The sequence below is a fragment of the Callospermophilus lateralis genome, chromosome 6 (genome assembly GCF_048772815.1).
Source record: "Callospermophilus lateralis isolate mCalLat2 chromosome 6, mCalLat2.hap1, whole genome shotgun sequence".
In the NCBI taxonomy this organism is placed as follows: Eukaryota; Metazoa; Chordata; class Mammalia; order Rodentia; family Sciuridae; genus Callospermophilus; species Callospermophilus lateralis.
The window spans coordinates 54,201,469-54,222,525 of NC_135310.1; the positions used below are offsets into that span (position 1 = coordinate 54,201,469).

Consider the following 21,057-nt stretch of genomic DNA (forward strand, 5'->3'; position numbering starts at 1 on the left):
TTAGTATGCTAGCTTCCCTCATCTCTTGTTGCATGTTCTCTCCTTGGATTTTGGAAAACTTATTATTGCTGAAGAAAAGGCCTCTAGGCAACTGATTTTATATGTGTGGGGTCTTTTATGCATATACTGTTATTCTCCTTTATCCCATCCCATTCTTCTCTGCACCATAATCTCATACTAAAACATTGAATAGTTCTTATATATTAAATACAATTAACCAAAATATGTTGAATATGCTGCCAAGGTTCTCGTATTTTTCTCATTCTATTTTTCTATTGTATGTATATATAGTAATACCAATTATGTCATAAATAATTGTAAATTAATTTAATATCACTAGGTTTTCTGTTACTACAAAACATGAAATCTTGTATGAGTAAGAAAAATCTTACAAAGTTTTCTCTAACATGGTTTTTTGTTGTTGTTTTTTGATATCTCTTTGTTACAGCTCTTTAATACTAGAAGGTGTCGAACCACAGAGTACTTGTGAATTAGAAGTGGATGCTGTAGCTGCTGACATTTTAAATCGTCTGGATATTGAGAGTACATATTCAATTACTTTTCTGTATATTTTTATTTGTAAAACTTAATGATCAAAGTAGAGTGGAAAACTACCGAGAACTAAGATATTATAGAAAAAGAATGCAACATATTTTTAAGATTTCTTCTGTATTTCTGAATGGATAAACGTTATTTTTCACTCATATTTTCATTCATATGAGTATAAAATTAAAATAAGTATGGCATTAAATAAAAGAAGCCAATATAAAATAATTTAATATACTCTGACTTTTAATTGTTTTATCTTCATATTATATACCAGGGTGGAAACCCTAAGATCTATAAACTAATTCAAACTGTGTCAGATGTTTGAAAACAAAGGAGTAACATAATAAATACAGGTTGGTAAAGGGGAATAAAGGAAAAGTAGGAGGTGGGAATAGGAAAGACAGTAGAATGAATCAAACATAACTTTCCTATGTTCATACATGAATACACAACCAATGAAACTCCACATCATATTTAATCCCAAGAATAGAATTAGATGAGTTATATTCTATATATGTATAATATGTCAAAATATACTTTACTATCAATGTATATCTAATAAGAACAAATTTTAAAAATACATGTTGAGATAGCTTATCCATTATTACACAAAATAGATAATTCTTTTTCTTAATAGGCATTGTTTATTATAGAAATAGTAGATTTCTTAAGCAAGAATTATTCACAGTGACCCTTGTAATATTGAAGTATTATTGTGATTACAGCTCAAATTGGTGGAAACCCTGGTTTACAGGCCATATGGGAAGATGAAAAACAACGACGAAGAAACAGAAATGAAACTTCTCAAATTAGCCAACCTGAATCACAAGGTATATACCTAATAATACTCTAATAATGTTTTGTTTTATTTTTAATTTTTAAATTTGTTCTAATTAGTTATACATGACAGTAGAATACATCATTTCTAATGATGTTTTAAACTAATATTTTAATGGGAAATTTTAGCCCTTGAGTTTTTCCCTTAGCACTAGATTTTACTTTTCAAATTATCTTTAAATTTTCTATGTATTTTTTCTATTGTCACTGCCGTATAATCAGTAGTTCTTTCTTTACAACTGTAATCTACAGTGGGAAAATTCTCCATGAGAATTTGACATCTCTACTGTCTTTGGTTCTCACTGTATTTTATTATCTTGCTCTACTTTCTGTTCCTTTTCCCTCTTCTAGTGTGTTCCAGCTTTCTGTATTTCCAACCATGAATCTCAACTTAGAAATACCATTTAGTTTATGAAGCTTTGATAACATGCTGCCCCAAATTATTTTCTGGGAATGTCATATCAACTCTTGCTTTGATCATCACATACAGTTCTGAGGAAAATACTCATTTACTATTAAATATTGTAACATTCAAAAGGAATTTGAGAGAGCTCAAGTAAATACCATAAATACAACAAAAATTTTTAAATGAAGGTCAAAGAATGAGACAATACAAAGGCAAATCTATTTAAGATATAGAAGTAAGCCCTATATTGAAATCCAATAAAATCGTAAATTTTTATGTTTATGGCACTAAAAATGTTTTGATAAAATTTGTGTGCCCTTTAGAAGAGAAAGATTATATTTACAGAGGGAAAATTTCTGGTTTCTGGATCTATGATACATAGAGAGCAATGTTTTTTTCTTAGATTTAAGTTAAAATTATTGAATTAATTTATAACTTCAGTAACAAGCATTTCTCTTTTGTCTGATTCTGTAATTGGACTACATGTAGGTAGTGTTTTATGTGTCAAGAGAAAGATAGGAAATTACTGTCAAAAAAATTTCAAGCTGCTATAGAAGAAAGGAAAAATATTTTATTCATTTGCTATCTACATTTTTTAATGCTCTTTTAAAATTCAAAGATCGCAGGTTGTTGCCAGCAACAGAAAGTGAAAAAAAATTTCAGAAGAAACTTCAGGAAATTCTCAAACAGAATGATTTCTCTGTGTAAGTGGTTATTTATTATAGATCTCAGAACTAATTTTATTGCCTTGTTGTCTAGTTTGTTATAAAGAATATGTTTTAATTAAGCAGAACATTATCAGGATCTGTGGACTACAGCGATATATCCCAGGAGTTCTCTGCTGAGTTAACATTGCATTCTGAAGTTCTGACTCCTGAAATGCTTCAGTGTACACCAGCTAACATGATAGAAGTCCACAAAGACACAGAATTGAGCAAAGGTGAGATTATCTTTTCAAACACACAGAATATAGTCCAATAAATATCTGTGTATTTAACAATGAGATATTAATATTTGATTTGGTTTGCTAGCGTTTTTTTCCCCTTGAAATAAACATGGATATAGTAAAAATTCTCTCTCCCATTGCTATACTCTTTTAATATCTTGATAGGTAAGTACTGTCCTAAAGTTGGTGCAAACTATTGCCAAATATGATTTTGTGTTTTGTGTTTTATCTGTCAACAATGTAAACTGTTGTTTTAGATTTTTAATTTTATATAAATGGTATCCTGCATGGCATAGATAAAGCACCTTGCTTTTTTCAATCAATACTATCTATTTTTAAGCAACTTAATTGAAATATAGTAAATTTACAGAATAGTACAACCATCTCCACAATCCAATTTTAGAACATTTCCATGAACTCAGAAGATCTCTTGTGTTCATTTTCAGGTAGGAACCTTCCCACCCCTAACCAAAGTAACCGCTAATCCGTTTTCTCAAGTCTCTACATTTGTCCTTTTTAGATATGTCATCTAAATGAAATCACTCAATGTGTAGTTTTTGTTCCTTCCTTTAGTATCGTACTTTCAAGTTTTATCCATGTTGTAGTATCTACTTGTATTTGTTCCTTTTTACTGTCAAATAGTATTCCATTACGTGGATATACCATATTTTGTTTCCATTTATCATTTGATGCATATTTGAATTGTTTTCACTTTTGATTGATGATAATAATATTGCTATAAACAGTAAAACATAAAATGTAGAATAAATATCATGAGAAGAGTTATAAAATAATGGAAACAATAGCAAATGAAATCAGTTTAAGAATAACTTTATTACAAAGGTTATCTTTGCAGAGAGAAAAAGGAATAATGTTCCTATGAACATTTGATTATAAGTCTTTGTGTGAATATATGTTTTCATTTCTCTTGAGTTGGTATCAGTGAGTAGAATTGGTAGTCATATAATAAATTTGTATTTAGCTTTTAAGTAAACTGCCAAGCTGTTTTCCAAAGTAACTACACTGCTTTACATTCCCACCAGCTATACTTGAGGTTCTTTGTGGCTGTATGTCCTAACAAACACTTGGAGTTATCTGTCTTTTTTAATGTAGTCATCATAGAGTGAGTGAAATGGTATTTTATTGTGGTTTTCATTTTCATTTCTCAAAACTACTAATGATGTGAACTATCTTTTTATGTCAACAGTATACTTTGAAATTCTGTTCTTGTTCACTCATTTTAACTGTTTATCAGTGTTCCATTTTAAAACTCAACAGTTTGTCAGATTCTCTACAATTTTTAAGTGGTTTGTGCTTTGCAGTGTGATATCTCCTATGGCTGTGTGTAGGAGTTTCTCTACAGAACACACGTAAATGTAATTTGCTGGATGCTAGAATGTTTTCACTGTACTCTACCCATATAGCATTTGTTCTAACAATGGTTCTGAATTGCATTTACCTTATATGTGATTGATAAGTAACAAAATAATGAAAGTTTCACTCAGTAGTCATTTTGTTTCACATGCAATTTTTCAAGATAAGAGGGGCCTCAACAACATTTGATAGTAGAAAAATAATAAATATATACTAATATATATGAAAAATATGCTACTCTAGTTCTTTTGAAATGGTACCTTATTTTAATCTTCATTTTCTGTCAAGGCCCTTTAGGATTCTTCTTATCATGTTATTTATTATAGAGGTATTTTCTCACTACCAAGACTTTTCCTACAAAAATTTAGCTTCTTTTCCCTTTCTCTTGTTAAAAAAAAAAAAAAAAGTACACACACACACACATAAAATGTATGTATTTTTTGTGTTTTGTGTGTCTTCAATTTTAATATTAAATTTAACAATATCTTCCTTTATAGTTTGGTTTTGTACCTGGTTTATGAGTCCTTCTCTACACTGATGTCATGAAAGTTTTCAATATTCATCCTAAGGTTTTAGTGTGCTTATGATTTAGTTTTTTCCACTTAGCCCTTCTTTAATTCAATTGAAATAATACCTACATAAGTAATAATCTAATTGTGTATTATTTGTGTTTGTATATGAGTGTAAGCAGCTAATTCAATATATTCATTCAACAGAGTTTTTGTGTCCCTCTGGATTCCCCCCTCTATTATATTCCTTTATGTTGTTAATATTATACTCTTTTAATTAGGATTTTTTATAAACTCTTGTCAAGGCATATCTTTCTGATCTAGATTCTGAATTGTCTTGCCTCTTGATCCTTTAAAAAAGTCCCTTTGTCAATTTTAGGATTACATTGTCTTGTTTCTGTGAATAATTACTTTAGGATTATATTGAATTTATCAACTAGTTTAAAAACTTTTTTTATATCAAGTTATCTACAAATGTATTTTTTTCATTTTATTCAGTATTCATTCACGTCTTTCAATAATTTTATGATTTATCATAAAAATAGTTATGTTTTTTTTATATATTCTCCAGGTACCTTTCCATTGTTGTGGTTGTAAATTTGTCTTTCAAAAATTATATTGTCTAATTGTTGATACTTAGGAACGCCAGCATCCTTTGTGTATTAGTCTTTAATCCAGCAACTTTCATTAGTGCTAATTGTTTTGATATACTTTCTCTTGAATTTTCAGTGTATAGAGTCATCATTTGCAAGTAACTATTTAATTACTCCCCTTCCCATGCTCAGATTTTATCCTTCCTGTTTTAATTTTCTGCCTAAAAACTGTAGGATGATGTTGAGTGGAAATAATACTCTTTTTCCTGACTTTAAACTGAATGCATTTATATTTTATTAAGTATGAAATTTACTACAGAGTTTTGGTAGATGTGCCTTAATCAGGTTAATATTTTTTAAAATTCTTGTTTGCTTAGAACTTTGTATTTTATCAAATATTCTTTTCTGAATTTATTTAAATTAGCAGTTTTTCTCTTTTATTCTGTTAATGTTGTCAATTAGATTAAAATATTTTTTTTAATTTTTATTATTGGTTGTTCAAAACATTACATAGTTCTTTTTTTTTAAATATTTATTCTTAAGTTTTAGGTGGACACAATATCTTTATTTTACATTTATGTGGTGCTGAGGCTTGAACCCAGTGCCTCGTGCATGCTAGGTGAGCACTTTACCACTGAGCCACAAGCGCAGTCCCCATTACATAGTTCTTGACATATCATATTTTATACATTTGATTCAAGTGGGTTATGAACTCCCATTTTTACCCCGTATACAGATTGTAGAATCACATCGGTTACACATCCACTGTTTTACATATTGCCATACTAGTGTCTGATGTGTTCTGCTGCCTTTCCTTTCCCCTACTATCTCCCCTACCCCATCTACTGTAATTCATTTCTCCCCCTTGTTTTTTTTCCCTTTCCCCTCACTTCCTCTTATATGTAATTTTGTATAACAATGAGGGTCTCCTTCCATTTCCATTTCTCTCTCCCTTTCCCTGCCACCTCTCGTCCCTGTTTAATGTTAATCTTCTTCTCATGCTTTTCTTCCCTGCTCTGTTCTTAGTTGTTCTCCTTATATCAAAGAAGACATTTGGCATTTGTTTTTTAGGGATTGGCTAGCTTCACTTAGCATAATCTGCTCTAATGCCATCAAAATTCCATGATTTTGTCATTTTTTAGTGCAGAGTAATACTCCATTGTATATAAATGCCACATTTTTTTTACATTAAAATAATTTATAATTTTCTAATGATAAACTACCTTTATACTCCTGAAATAAATCTTTTATGGTCACAATGTGGTGTCTTTTTAAGAATTTATCCATTTTTTCTGCTTTTTAAAATGTTTTTGTTATAAACTTGTTTGTAATGTTAACATTTCATTTAGCTCTCTTTTTTTATTTTTTATTTTTTTAGTCGCACATGACAATAGAATAATTTTTTGACATGTTGTACATACATGGGGTATAACTTCCCATACTTGTGCTTGTACATGATGTGGAATCACACTGGTCAGCACTCTCCCTTTTTATTCCTAATGTAATTTTCATTGCCTTCTGTAACTTTGATCATTATTTGTCGTCTGTCTATATTGTTATTAATTATAGAGAACCAGCTTTTGTTGTTGCTTTTGGATTTGGGGTTTTTGGCTGAAGGGAGGGCACTGGGGATTGAACGTAGTGGCACTTTATCACTGAGCTACATCCCCAGTCCCTTTTTATTTTGAGATAGGGTCTTGCTAAGTTGCTGAGGTATTGGCCTTGAACTTGTAATCTTCCTCCCTCAGCCTCCCAAGTCCTCCCCAGGGGTCACAGGCATGTGCCAACTTACCAGGCCATCTTTTGTTTTTATTGGTCTTCTCAAGTTTTTTTTTTAATGAGTTTTTTATTTTTCTATTTATTTATTTTTATTAAGCATTCATTATTATCCCACCTATGTCCTAAGACTAAATATTCACCCCAAAAATATTTCTTTCTAAAGATTTTAAGCTGAATGCTTTTGAAATCTCAAAAGCACTTAGTTTTAAATCTGATTAAATACCTAAAGCAGGGAAACAAAACTGTTTTTTAGTTAGCTGACATACAACTGGCTGCTTTTTTTTTTTTAATTCCTTTTTCTTTTTGGTGTGTACTCTTTTTTCTCCCTTATTAGTATGTGCTTTTTATTCTTTCTCTTCAACTAGATTATAATACCATTTATTATAATCATTTTTACCTTTGTTTTTTGAGTCCTCTGTGCCTTAGACCCTCTATAAATACTGAAAAACTATATGATTTAAAGTTTTCTGAAAAATATAAGATTAATATAAAATGAATTTAGTAGTTATTTTTCAGCTACAGAGAATAAAATTTTATTATTCAAATGAGACAGTTTTCCTTTACCTCCTTTGTATATTTTAATATCCAGTGATTTTCATAAGAATATACACAGTAATTAGAATCAGAACAGATGAAGAGATTATAAATATTTAGTAATCCATAAATTTAGGGGTATTGCTTTGTTTTTATATTAATCCACGTGACTGGTTAGTACTCCTGTGGCTTTTTGTTGTTGTTATTGTTTTGTGGTGCTGGATATTGGATACTGAATCCAGCACCTTGTACATTCAAGGCAAGCATTCTGCCAACTGAGCTATATCCCCAGCCCTCCTGTGACTTTTTATGAAGTTCTATTATGTTTAGCATGTATCATTAATACTTAAATTTTTAATTAGGTGTACATTGTAATACTTCCTAATTTACACAAATTCTAAATGAATTTTTAGAGTTAAGCTATTGTGTTAATGTTTTTGTATTCTGTCATCTTAAGGTCACACTAGAAATAAAGTTGAAGAAGCACTTATTAATGAAGAAGCAATTTTGAACCTCATGGAAAATAGTCAGACTTTTCAGCCTTTGACCCAGAGACTGAGTGAGTCACCAGTTTTCAGTAAGTAATAATACTGTCATAAATATTCATTATAAGTGAGTTTGTAGGGTAGTATTTTTTTCTTTGATTTGAAGATAATAATGTTTCTTATTCAGTACTTTTATATTTCTATTAAGTATAAAAATGAAGTTTTGTATTAAATGAAGTAGCTTTGCTTATTTGTTTTCTAAATAGATTTTTAAAAAACTATTGTGAAAGTAAATATTTAGCTGGGCATGGTGACACACACCTGAAATCCCAGTGGTTCAGGAGGCTGAGGCAGGAGGATCGAAAGTTCAGAGTTAGCCTCAGCAATTTGGCAAGAACCTATCTCAAAATAAAAATTAAGAAGGGGCTGGGAATGTTCTTCAGTAATTAAGCACCCTTGGGTTCATTCCTGATACCAAAAAACAACAAAATAATTGTTCTTTGATTGGAAGAAACCATTTACTTCAAGGGGAAAATGCACTTATTTTTAATTAATGTTCTGCAAAGTGATACATTACCAAAACAATATTCTTTCTTAGTATTAGATATCTGATTTGAAATTCCTTTCAAGCTATTAATTTTGGGGCTAATATAGCATAGGACAGTTCTTTCTGAGTGTCTTTGCCTTTCACTAAATGCATTTTTGTTAGCATCATAAACCATTTACACAATTTCTTATTGATAATTTAGTCTAACTTGCTAAAATCTTTTCAGGAAATTAACATTTTGTTGCATAAAATGAGATACTTTGAGTCTTTTATTTTGTTTGATGTAGTTAATTTTATGCTTCTTTCCTTCTTCACTTTCCATTTTTAAATTTTTATAGTATCAAATGTGATTTCAGTCCATTAAATGTCCTGTTTGCTATTTACATTTTCGTCTGAATGAAAAATAAATTGACTGATTATGAATAATACCCAAATTTTTGTATATATTTGCAATTCAAAACACTTTAAACAGGGAACTATTGTCTTTTTCTTTTTTAAATGAGTGGACACATGTATGAGGAAATCATCCTATAACCACATTAAAAATCAATTTGAGGTTTATAACTTAAAATGTTATAATTCTCTATCTGAATAAATTAATATATATACCAAGGTATTTTAAATTATATTCTAGTTATTTTAAAAAACAGAAGAACATAGAAAAAGTTAAATTAAAAAAGAGAGTCATATCCATATTTCATTACATTAGTCAAAGATATTGTATCATTCGTGAATATGAAAAACTAATTATAATTCTTTGGATCATTGTGCAAATAATTGTAGTTGGTAGGATGATTGGACTGATTTTGGAAATATCAACAAAGGAAACTTAATACATGATATTTTAATAGTGAATATTGTATTACCTCTTTTTACAGAGAAAAGGGTAATATAATAGATTAGAACAGACTCCTGCTTTATGGTCTTTTATTTTTTCTTTAATAACTTTTTTGAGTGTGCTTCACTCTCTCAAGTGTGCAGTGTTGTGGTTTTTAATACATTCATGGAGTTGTATGACTATTACCACTATACAATCCAGAACATTTTTATCACCCTCAGAAAAATTCCTGTACCCATTAGCATTCATGCTCTATTTCTTCTCTCAGCCCCTGGCAACTATTAATCTATAGTCTCTTGTGCTAGATTTATCTAATTGAGTCATTTCATACAAATGGAGTTATATATGTTCTTTTATATCTTGATGCTTCATTTAACATAATGCTTTCAAAGTTCATCCATTTTTAGCATATATGAGTACTTAATTAATTTTTCCTGCTGAAAATGTTCCATTGTGTAGATAATATCACATTGTGTTTATCCAGTAATCAGTTGATGAATGTTTGGGTTGTTTACACTTTTTTGGATATTATGAATATTCTGATATTTATTCATGCACAGATTTTTGTGTGGACACAATGTTTTCAGTTCTCTTGAGTATATATGTAGGAGTTTTTATGGGTCATATGATATTGAACCTAGAGGGAAAAAAGCATACTCAGTTTCCCTGTACTTTGACGTAATAACAGTGAACACAGAAGACTTCTGTGACCAAGTATGTACAGTGTTTTCCCCACACACCAAGTGTGGATCAATTCTGCAATAGACCCATCAGGATGTTCTCTAATAATTCAGTTTAGTTCTGACACCATCTGTCTGGAGATAGCATCAGATCTCTCAGGTTGAGGGCTCAATCCCCGAGATTTAAGATTGCTAATCACAAGCCTCAGGTTGTTTTACTTGTGTTTCTGACTGGTTTTAAATTGGGATCCCTTTTTGGGTTTGATTAATTTGCTAGAGCAGCTCATAGAACTCAGGGAAACACTTTGGTTTCTGGGTTATTATAAAGGATTTTATAAAAGATATTAATGAATATAAGATGAAGAGATGGGTAAGGCAAGGTATGAAAGAAAGGCACAGAACTCCCATGTGTCTTGTATGTTCCACTCTCTAGGAACTTCTGCATGTTTGGCTATCCAGAAGCTCTCAGAACTCAGTCTCTTTGGGTTTTTATGGACATTTTGTTCCATGACTGATTGAATCATTACCCTCTGTTGATCAACTCAATCTTCACCTCCTCTCCACGCCCATGGAGGTTGAAGACTCAAAGTCTCCACTCTAATCCTGCCTTGGTTTTTCTGGTGATGAGCCTTCATCCTGAAGCTACCTTGGTACCGCCAGCTATTTATTAACTCACCAGAGCATAAAAAAGACATTTATCACTTTAAAGATTACGGGGATTTTAGAAGTGGAAATGAGAGCAAAGACCATATATATATATATATATCACAATATCACATATGGTAACTTTATGTTTAACATTTTGAAGAACCACTGTATCATTTTATAGTCTGACCAGTAGTGTATGAGAGTTCCAGTTTCTTCACAGTTTTGCCAATATTTGCTATTATATATCTTTATTTTTTATTTTAGCCATCCAAATGTGTATGGTATAATTTTATAAATAATACCATTAATTATTTTTTAAATAATATTTAAATGGTATTTTTCAACTACAGATTTCCTTTGACTATTTTGTGAGCTAAATAAAGGTTAAGTGAAGGATAAAACTGTATAAATACATAATTTAAGGAATTTTTTAGCATTAATTTATATTTTTATTATATGTTTACTTTGAGCACTTATGACTATGTTTTGTTTAGCCGTCTTCAGGCTTAAATAAGAGCCTGGAGAGCTTGTTAAAATGCAAATTCTTGTTCTCTATCCCCAAAATTGTCAGTAAATGAGGGATGAGGGGTAAGAATCTTCTAATAAAGTCGATAAATTATTCTAATACTAATGGCCTAACAATTACACTTTGATAGAAAAGTTATATAAATACCTGAGCCTTTGTTCCAACTATATTCTTTTAGCATGTGCCAGCATCTATGATGCTATTGTTGTTTTGTAATTGATCTCAGTTATTGGATAATTTAGAAATTTGAAGTTGTTTTGTTTGATGTTGATTTGTTTCATTTGTTTCATTTGTTTTACAGTGGACAGTAGTCCTGATGAGGCTCTGATACATCTTCTTGCTGGTTTGGAAAATGATGGATATCGGGGGGAAAGAAATAGAGTGCTATCACCTTGTCACTCCTTTGGAGACACTAAAATTCCTCATAATAGTGATGATGAAGAAAATGAACCACAAATTGAAAAAGAGGAAATGGAGCTCAGTTTGGTGATGTCTCAGAGATGGGACAGCAATATTGAAGAACATTGTACCAAAAAGAGGTAATTTTTCAATTATTTTAACAGTTTCCTTTTGTTATCATTCCTTTAATCAGAAATTATTTCTTGCTGTTATTCATAATATCAAATGCCTTATGAACTAAATTGACTTCTTTTAAAGTCTTTAACCCTTTTAAGTAGTACTTTGGTTTTCATGTAGCATATTCCAAGCAAAATAAAGTTTTACTATAATTAAAAAAAAAGATTCTAACTTTTAAAAAATCTTCTATTTGTATATACATGCCCTCTGAAAGTTGAGCTATTATGAATGTAAACAACAATGTATGGAGTCAGCTTGAAGATAAGTATTGGTTACCAAATCTGATTAGACTGAAGGAGTTAAATACTGAAAATTTAAAAATGAGAAAATCTCAGAAACAAACACTGGTATTGTTTTGTTTCTCAAGAAACAAAAGATGGCACTTCACTTTACTAAGTCAGATCCTGAGCTTGATTGTTTGAATCTGCCCCTAAGTTGTATAATGTGTGTGTAGAAAACTTAGGCCTCTGAGCCTGAAAGACTGAAAATGCTTCTCTTCTAAGCTTCTATAGGCTACACTAAAGTCTGTGTTTGAAAATTTCAACCCCAGATACATTACTGAAGGGGTAAAAGTTCATCCAAACATTCAGTTTATTTGTATATAACAGAAGTATTTATTTTCTACCTAATAAATTAAGGTACTAAAATCTCATTATACAACATTATATTCTCCTTTCTCATATAGTCTCTACTGTCATAATAAGCCTGGTTTATCCCATAATTCAGTTCATGCTTGTGTGTTAATTAGACCAATTGTATAAAAACCGTGCCCACTTTAATTTTGGAAAAATAAACCTAACATTTCATAAATGTATATTAGAAAGAAATCAAATAATACAGGAAATAATTTTACTCTCTATATTGAATGTTATACTCTGCCCCACGTTCCATAGTTAAGAACACTGTAAAAATGAGAAAGGGAAGTATTTTGATAGTCATCATGTGGAAAATTATATAGTCTAGCTTCATATGGCTACAGAGTACAAAAGCAGAGATAAAGTATGGAAGTTGGAAAAGAAGATTTTGAACGGTATAGAAATATAATTACCAACAGAGTTGAGAAGAAAGATTTTTTGTAGTATAGGAAGGCATTTACTAACCACGATAGAAAGATTGTCCTGTGGGACGCAAACACCTTAACCTATGATAATTCAAGATATTCTGGAGCTGTGAATTCAGGAATTATGATATCTTCTAGTTCACATGATAGGGATTGTAAAATCTGTTCACAATAACTTTTTGGCAAGTATGTTAGTGGGACATGTTAATAAAGCAAAATAAATCTGCTTTTATTTGTAAATTATAATCTTTAGATCTTTTTTATTATTTTACTGTTGTAGTCAAGTTAGATAAATATTTTGTATCTAAAATACTCTTTTCTAATGACCCACTCACCAGTGTATTTTCATATTCTTTAGGTCACTGTGCAGAAATACCCACAGAAGTTCAACCGAAGAGGATGATTCATCTTCAGAAGAAGAAATGGAATGGAGTGATAACAGTTTACTTCTTGCCAATCTTTCTATACCTCAGTTAGATGGAACTGCAGATGAAAATAGTGGTAAGTAATCAAGTCTATTGTGAACATTTGGCTATTTAGGGACAAAAACATATATTTTATGTGGTTTGAACTATAATCACATTTTCTATATGGTTGATTAAGGGAGGCCATAGTGACACTATTTTGTTTTGTTCTTTAGGATTTTTTCCTCTGGGAGAAATATAGATATATAATTCCTTCTCATTTTTAGGAAGATATAACATTTTTTAATCATTCATTCTAAGCTTTGAAAACATTAATGAGTTTATTATGTTAATATTTAAGTAGCAAAAATAAACTAACATATATGCTCAGCTTATTTGAAGTGATAGTACAAATACACATATTATTTTATGAAAAATTTTATGGCTGAGTAATATTCCATTATGTGTATATGCCACATTTTTTAAAATCTACTCATCTATTGAAGGGCATCTAGGTTGGTTCCACAGTTTAGCTATTGTGAATTGTGCTGCTATAAACATTGATGTGGCTGTGTTCCTATAGTATGCTGTTTTTAAGTTGTTTGGGTATAGACCGAGGAGAGGGACAGCTGGGTCAAATGGTGGTTCCATTCCCAATTTTCCAAGAAATCTCCATACTGCTTTCCATATTGGCTGCACCAATTTGCAGTCCCACCAGCAGTGTATGAGTGTACCTTTTTCCCCCACATCCTCACCACCACTTATTGTTGTTTGTCTTCATAATAACTGCCATTCTGACTGGAGTAAGATGAAATCTTAGAGTGGTTTTGATTTGCATTTCTCTAATTGCTAGTGATGATGAACATTTTTTCATGTATTTGTTGATTGATTGTACATCATCTTCTGAGAAGTGTCTCTTCAGATCCTTGGCCCATTTATTGACTGGGTTATTTGTTTTTTTGGTATAAATGTGGCATATATACCCAATGGAATATTACTCAGCAATAAAAGAGAATAAAATCATGGCATTTGCAGGTAAATAGATGGAGTTAGAGAAGATAATGCTAAGTGAAGTTAGCCAATACCAAAAAACCAAATGCCAAAAGTTTTCTTTGATATAAGGAGGCTGATTCATAATGGGATAGGGAGCGGGAACATGGGAAGAATAGATGAACTCTAGATAGGGCAGAGGGTTTGGAGGGGAAGGGAGAGGGCATGGGGTAATTAATGATGGTGGAATGTGATGATCATTACTATCCAAAGTACATATATGAAGACACAAATTGGTGTGAATATATTATGTATACAACAAGAGATATGAGAAATTGTGCTCTATATATGTAATAAGAATTATAATGCATTCTGCTGTCATATATAAATGAAAAAAATTACATAAAAAAATTTAAATGTGACAGTATTTTTCCTTATTCCCTGAGACACTGAATGCTAATCTTTTTCTGATCAAAAGAGTGTGTTTAAAATAATGACTAATAATTTTAGCTAACTGTTGATTAAGTTGAGTCGTCTTAATTATAGGAATGATCTTTTTCTTACGGTAACCATTTTAAACATACAAACCTAATTTCATATGATTTCTTTGTTGGTGATAATATCTTGATATCAGAAAATATTTTAAAAATTAAGAGAGTGAAAATGAAATAAATTCTTATTTTGTCTCATTCTAGACAATCCTTTGAACAATGAAAATTCAAGAGCCCATTCCTCTGTGATTGCAACAAGCAAGCTATCAGTAAAACCTTCCATCTTTCACAAAGATGCTGCTACATTAGAACCCCCAACTTCTGCTAAGATTACCTTTCAATGTAAACACACAAGTGCCCTTTCTTCTCATGTTTTGAACAAGGAGGATTTAATTGAAGACCTTTCACAGCCAAGCAACATAGAAAAAGGCATAGATAATTCAGTCACTTCTTTTACAAATGAAAGCACTTACTCTGTGAAATACCCTGGATCATTAAACAGTACTGTCCATTTAGAAAATTCTCAGAAAGAGAGTGGTAAGAAAGATATTCTCCCAGTATCTTCCTGTGAAAGTAGTATTTTTGATTATGAAGAAGATATTCCATCTGTTACAAGACAAGTACCAAGTAGAAAGTATACAAACACTAGAAAAATTGAAAAGGATGCACCTTTTATGCATGTGAACCGCCATACCAGCGAGAATACATTGGGCAAAAACTCTTTCAACTTTTCTGACTTAAGTCATTCAAAAAATAAATTATGTTCTGAAGGAAATGAAAAAGGAAACAACACAGCTCTGAATAGTTTATTCCCTTCATCATTAACTGAAAATTGTGAATTGCTGTCATGCTCAGGGGAGAATAGAACTGTGGTGCACTCTCTTGACAGCATTGCTGATGAGAGTGGATTAAATAAACTTAAAATCAGATATGAAGAATTTCAAGAGCATAAAACAGAAAAGCCAAGTCTCAGCCAGCAAGCAGCACATTATATGTTTTTTCCCAGTGTTGTTCTTTCTAATTGTCTCTCCAGACCACAGAAACTATCTCCTGTCACATATAAACTACAACCTGGCAATAAACCATCCCGGTTAAAATTGAATAAAAAGAAACTTGTCGGTCATCAGGAGAATTCTACCAAATGTAGTGAGATTGGATCCACAAAAGATGGTTGTATACAAAATAATCCTTATAATAGTAGTCCTGGGAAGGATAACATATTGGCCAATGATTTAATTAAAGCTACCCGTGGAGCTTTTGAAAATAAAGCACCTACAGACACTTTTATAGACTGTCATTTTGGAGATGGATCCTTGGAAAATGAACAGTCCTTTGGACTATATGGAAACAAATACACACTTAGAGCCAAACGCAAAGTAAATTATGAAACTGAAGATAGTGAGTCAAGTTTTGTAACACACAACTCAAAAATTAGCCTACCTCATACCATGGAAATTGGTGAAAGTTTAGATAGAACTCTCAAATCTCGAAAAAGAAGAAAAATGTCTAAAAAGCTGCCCCCTGTCATCATAAAGTATATTATTATTAATAGATTTAGAGGGAGAAAAAATATGCTTGTGAAGCTAGGAAAAATAGACTCTAAAGAAAAACAAGTAATATTAACAGAGGAAAAAATGGAACTGTATAAGAAGCTTGCACCTTTGAAGGATTTTTGGCCAAAAGTTCCTGACTCCCCTGCAACCAAATATCCCATTTATCCACTCACACCAAAGAAAAGTCACAGAAGAAAGTCAAAACATAAGTCTGCTAAGAAAAAAACTGGTAAGCAACAAAGGACAGAAAGTGAAAATATTAAAAGAACTTTGTCTTTCAGGAAAAAGCGGTCACATACTATACTTTCTCCTCCCTCACCATCTTACAATGCTGAAACCGAAGACTGTGACTTGCATTACAGTGATGTTATGTCTAAACTAGGTTTTCTTTCTGAGAGAAGCACAAGTCCTATAAATTCTTCTCCACCTCGCTGCTGGTCTCCCACAGATCCAAGAGCTGAAGAAATGATGGCTGCTGCAGAAAAAGAAGCAATGCTTTTTAAGGGTTCTAATGCATATAATAATAAGACTGTTAATTCTCGTGCAGGAAAAAACAGTCGAGCAAGAGCACAGGTTAAGAAATCAAAAGCAAAGCTTGTTAATCCTTCTGTTACTAAGAAAAGGAACAAACGAAATCAGACAAATAAACTAGTAGATGATGGAAAAAAGAAACCAAGAGCAAAACAGAAACAAAAAACAAATGAAAAAGGTACATCAAGAAAGCACATTACACTTAAGGATGAAAAGATCAGATCTCAGCCTGGTTCTGAAGTTAAGTTTGTGCTAAAACACCAGAATACATCTGAGCTCACAAATAGTTCTGGAGACTCTCAAGTACTTTTGAAACAGAAAGAGGTGTCCCTAATAGGTTCTGTTATAGATCATCCCCTTTCTCCTCCCCAACCGACTGGAATCAACGCACAACAGAAGATATCTAGCTGCTTTTCTTCTTTCTTAGAGAACAAGAAGTCTACAGATGTCCAAACATTCCCCAGTTCACGAGATGATTTGCACTCACCAGTTTGTAGTTCTATAGGACCTGGAATCTCAAAAATTAATATTCAGAGGTCTCATAATCAAAGTGCTATGTTTACTCTAAAGGAATCAGCCTTGATTCAAAAAAATATATTTGACCTTTCCAATCATTTGTCTCAGGTAGCACAGAGTACACAGATACCTTCAGGTATAATGTCTCCAAAGACAGAAGAAAATACAAATATACAGAAAAACTATTTGTCATCTTTTGGAAAGTTAAATGAATATCGTAATTCCCTAGAATCAAAACCAGACCAGGTCTATGCCCCTAATTTTTTGCATTGCAAAGACAGTCAGCAGCAGATCCTGTGTATGGCAGAACAATCAAAGCACAGTGAAACTTGTTCCCCAGGAAATATGGCTTCAGAGGAAAGCCAAATGCCTACTAATTGCTTTGTAACTTCTTTGAGAAGTCCGATCAAACAAATAGCATGGGAGCAGAAACAAAGGGGCTTTATTTTAGACATGTCAAATTTTAAACCTGAAAGGGTAAAACAAAGGTCACTGTCAGAAGCAATTTCACAAACCAAAGCACTTTCTCAATGTAAAAGTCAAAATGTTTCAGCACCTTCAGCATTTGGTGAAGGTCAGTCTGGACTGGCAGTTTTAAAAGAATTGTTACAAAAAAGACAGCAGAAAGCACAAAATGCAAATACTACACAGGACCCATTACCTGTTAAACATCAACCAAACAAAAATATTTCTGGTTCCCTTGAACAAAACAAAGTAAATAAACGGACACGATCAGTAACATCTCCAAGAAAACCTCGAACTCCCAGGAGTACAAAACCTAAAGAAAAAACTCCCAGACTAATAAAAGTCGACTCTCTAAACTTACAAAACTGTGGCCAATTGGATAATTCCGTATCAGATGACAGTCCCATCTTTTTTTCAGATCCAGGTTTTGAAAGTTGCTACTCCCTTGAAGACAGCTTGTCTCCTGAACATAATTATAATTTTGATATTAACACAATAGGTCAGACTGGATTCTGTAGCTTTTATTCCGGAAGTCAGTTTGTCCCAGCTGATCAGAATTTGCCTCAGAAATTTCTGAGTGATGCAGTTCAAGATCTTTTTCCAGGACAAGCTATAGAAAAAAGTGAGTTTTTAAATCATGACAACCAGAAGTGTGATGACGACAAGCATCATGCCTCAGATTCAACCTCATGGATTAGGTCTGGTACTTTAAGTCCTGAACTTTTTGAGAAATCACCCATAGATAGCAATGAAAATCATCGCCACAACCAGTGGAAAAACAGCTTTCATCCTCTAACAAATCGGGCTAATTCAATAATGGAGTCTTTCTGTGTACAGAAAGCAGAAGACTGTCTAAATGAAAAATCTAGATTGAATAGAAGTTCAGTAAGCAAAGAAGTTTTTCTTAGCCTCCCACAACCAAGCAATTCAGACTGGATTCAAGGACATACTAGAAAAGAAATTAGACAGTCTCTTGATTCAGTTAATACCTCTTTCACTACAATATTATCCTCCCCTGATGGTGAACTTATGGATGTAGCCTCTGAAGATTTAGAATTGTATGTTTCAAGAAACAATGAAATCTTGACACCAACACCTGATAGTTCACCAAGGTCTACCAGTTCTCTCTTACAATCTAAAAATGGTACTTTCATCCCTCGAACTGCTCACATTTTGAAACCACTTATGTCCCCACCAAGTAGAGAAGAAATTGTTGCCACTTTGTTGGATCATGACCTTTCAGAAACTATTTACCAGGAACCATTTTGCAGTAATCCTTCTGATGTACCAGAAAAGCCCAGGTAATCAGAATTTCTTCCTCCTTGGATCACTTTGAATAATTATTACTGGTTGCTAGTTTTCTGTCTCTGATACTGTATTAATAAGAATCATTTTGGAAATCAGTCATACTCTTATTTTTAAAATTCGCAAATTAATTCAATGTTGCACCTTGAAAATATATTTAAGTTGATTCAACTATATTTAACACTGTCTCCTTTAAGGATTAGAGGAATAGAGGGTCACCATGATATGATGCAAAATTTTGAAAATATGTCATAATACTTTAAAAGTATTACAATGATCTTTGTTTTTCCTATTTCCGGGAATTGAACCCAAGTGAGTACTCTATCACACAGGTATACCTGACAATGATCATTTTTATTTAATTTAGTTGTTATTTTGGGTATGAGTAGTTGAACCCAGGGTTACTTTGCCATTGAGGTATATTCTCAGCCCTTTTTAAGTCAGGGTCTCACTAAGTTGTTGAGGCTGGCTTTGAACTTGGCAATCCCAACTACCTCAGCCTCCCAAGCTGCTGGGACTTCAAGAATGCACCACCACACCTGGCTTAAATGGTATTTTTTTTTTTTGATGTTAAACTTTTGTACTTTTAAAAAATAAACTCATTTTTTAGAAAGTTTTTGGAAATGATTATTAGTTTTCCATCACTGTTTATAACAAATATCTGAGATAATCAAGTTATAAAGAGAAAAAAGATTATTTTGGCTTACAGTTTTAGAGGTTTCAGTTTTTGAGTGATTGATCCTATTACTTTGGGCCCATGGCTAGAAGGCATATTATGGTGGGAGGACATGGCAGAGCAGAATTGCTCCCCTCATGACCAGGAAGGAAAAGAGGGAAAGAGTAATAAACTGTGACCCCATAATCCCCTTCATGAGTACACCCCCCAGTAACCTAAAGACCTCCCACTAAGTTCCACTTATTAATGTTGCAATGTTCCACTTGCCAATGTTGCCAAGCTCTTTGATATATCTGAAGATCCAAAGCATAGAAATGAACATACATATTGTTGCTTAAGTACTTATATTTAACATACATATTATTACATAAGTACTCTTATGATAATTAAAGATTATTTAAAATTGTATCTGTTATAAACCATTTCCTTTTCAGTGGTTCCAGTATCTTCAGTCTTATTGTTAGTTTATACAATTACAAGTATAGATGGGCTTTGGTTCCCCTTATCTCTTTCTTTTAAGACTTCTCAGAGAAGTGATAAACAAAAAGGCATATATAACTAATAGCAAAAGAGAATAACCATGCTTGTTATTTATCAGTGGTTGAGGATTTATCCTCTATCACCTTCATCATTAGGTTAGGGAATATCTGATAAGAGCTAAACTGTAGAAAGTGACTTAATCTAGGAGGTTTAAATGATGGTTCTTGTTCCTGCCTCAGTAGTTATACTTACTCATTTGCAGAGAGGCAGTTCATTTCATCCATCTAGTCAGCAGTACAGGAAAATGGTGGCGATGGCTAAAGCAGGCCCTGCTTAGTTTAAATGATAAAAATAGTTATGAAGAGCCAAATAAGGTAGAGACCATACTGCATATATGCACTGACCCTTTAGCACTACCGTGTTTCTAACCTTAGTTACACACACACAGACACATATACATATAGCATGTACTCATATCATTATGTATTTGTCCAAACCCAAAGAAAAGATATATAAGGACAAGAATGAATTCAGATGTAAAGTATGGAGTTTGGTTGTTTTGGTGTGTCAATGTAGGTTCATCAGTAGCAATACTTGTACTACTCTGATAATAGAGGAGGCTATACACATGTATGCGTTCAGGGGAGATATGGAAAATCTCTGCATGCATCTTTCAATTTTGCTATGATTGAAATAAATCACTATAAAATTACTTCAGAAGGTCTTTTTTTTTTAAATTTTACATAGTGAATGCCAGCA

At 32.1% G+C, this 21,057-nt stretch overlaps 1 protein-coding gene across 3 annotated transcripts in view; it reads left to right on the plus strand.

Moving 5' to 3' along the window:
* Rev3l (REV3 like, DNA directed polymerase zeta catalytic subunit) overlaps positions 1-21,057 on the plus strand; it is a 177,012-nt gene that overhangs the window by 82,008 nt on the left and 73,947 nt on the right. For all 3 annotated transcript variants that reach the window (XM_076858345.2, XM_076858346.2, XM_076858348.2), the window contains 8 exons: positions 449-543; positions 1,275-1,379; positions 2,412-2,496; positions 2,584-2,732; positions 7,985-8,104; positions 11,553-11,790; positions 13,246-13,388; positions 14,977-19,138. In XM_076858345.2, the coding sequence (XP_076714460.1) occupies positions 449-543; positions 1,275-1,379; positions 2,412-2,496; positions 2,584-2,732; positions 7,985-8,104; positions 11,553-11,790; positions 13,246-13,388; positions 14,977-19,138 (5,097 nt within the window). The remainder of the gene's footprint in view (positions 1-448; positions 544-1,274; positions 1,380-2,411; positions 2,497-2,583; positions 2,733-7,984; positions 8,105-11,552; positions 11,791-13,245; positions 13,389-14,976; positions 19,139-21,057) is intronic.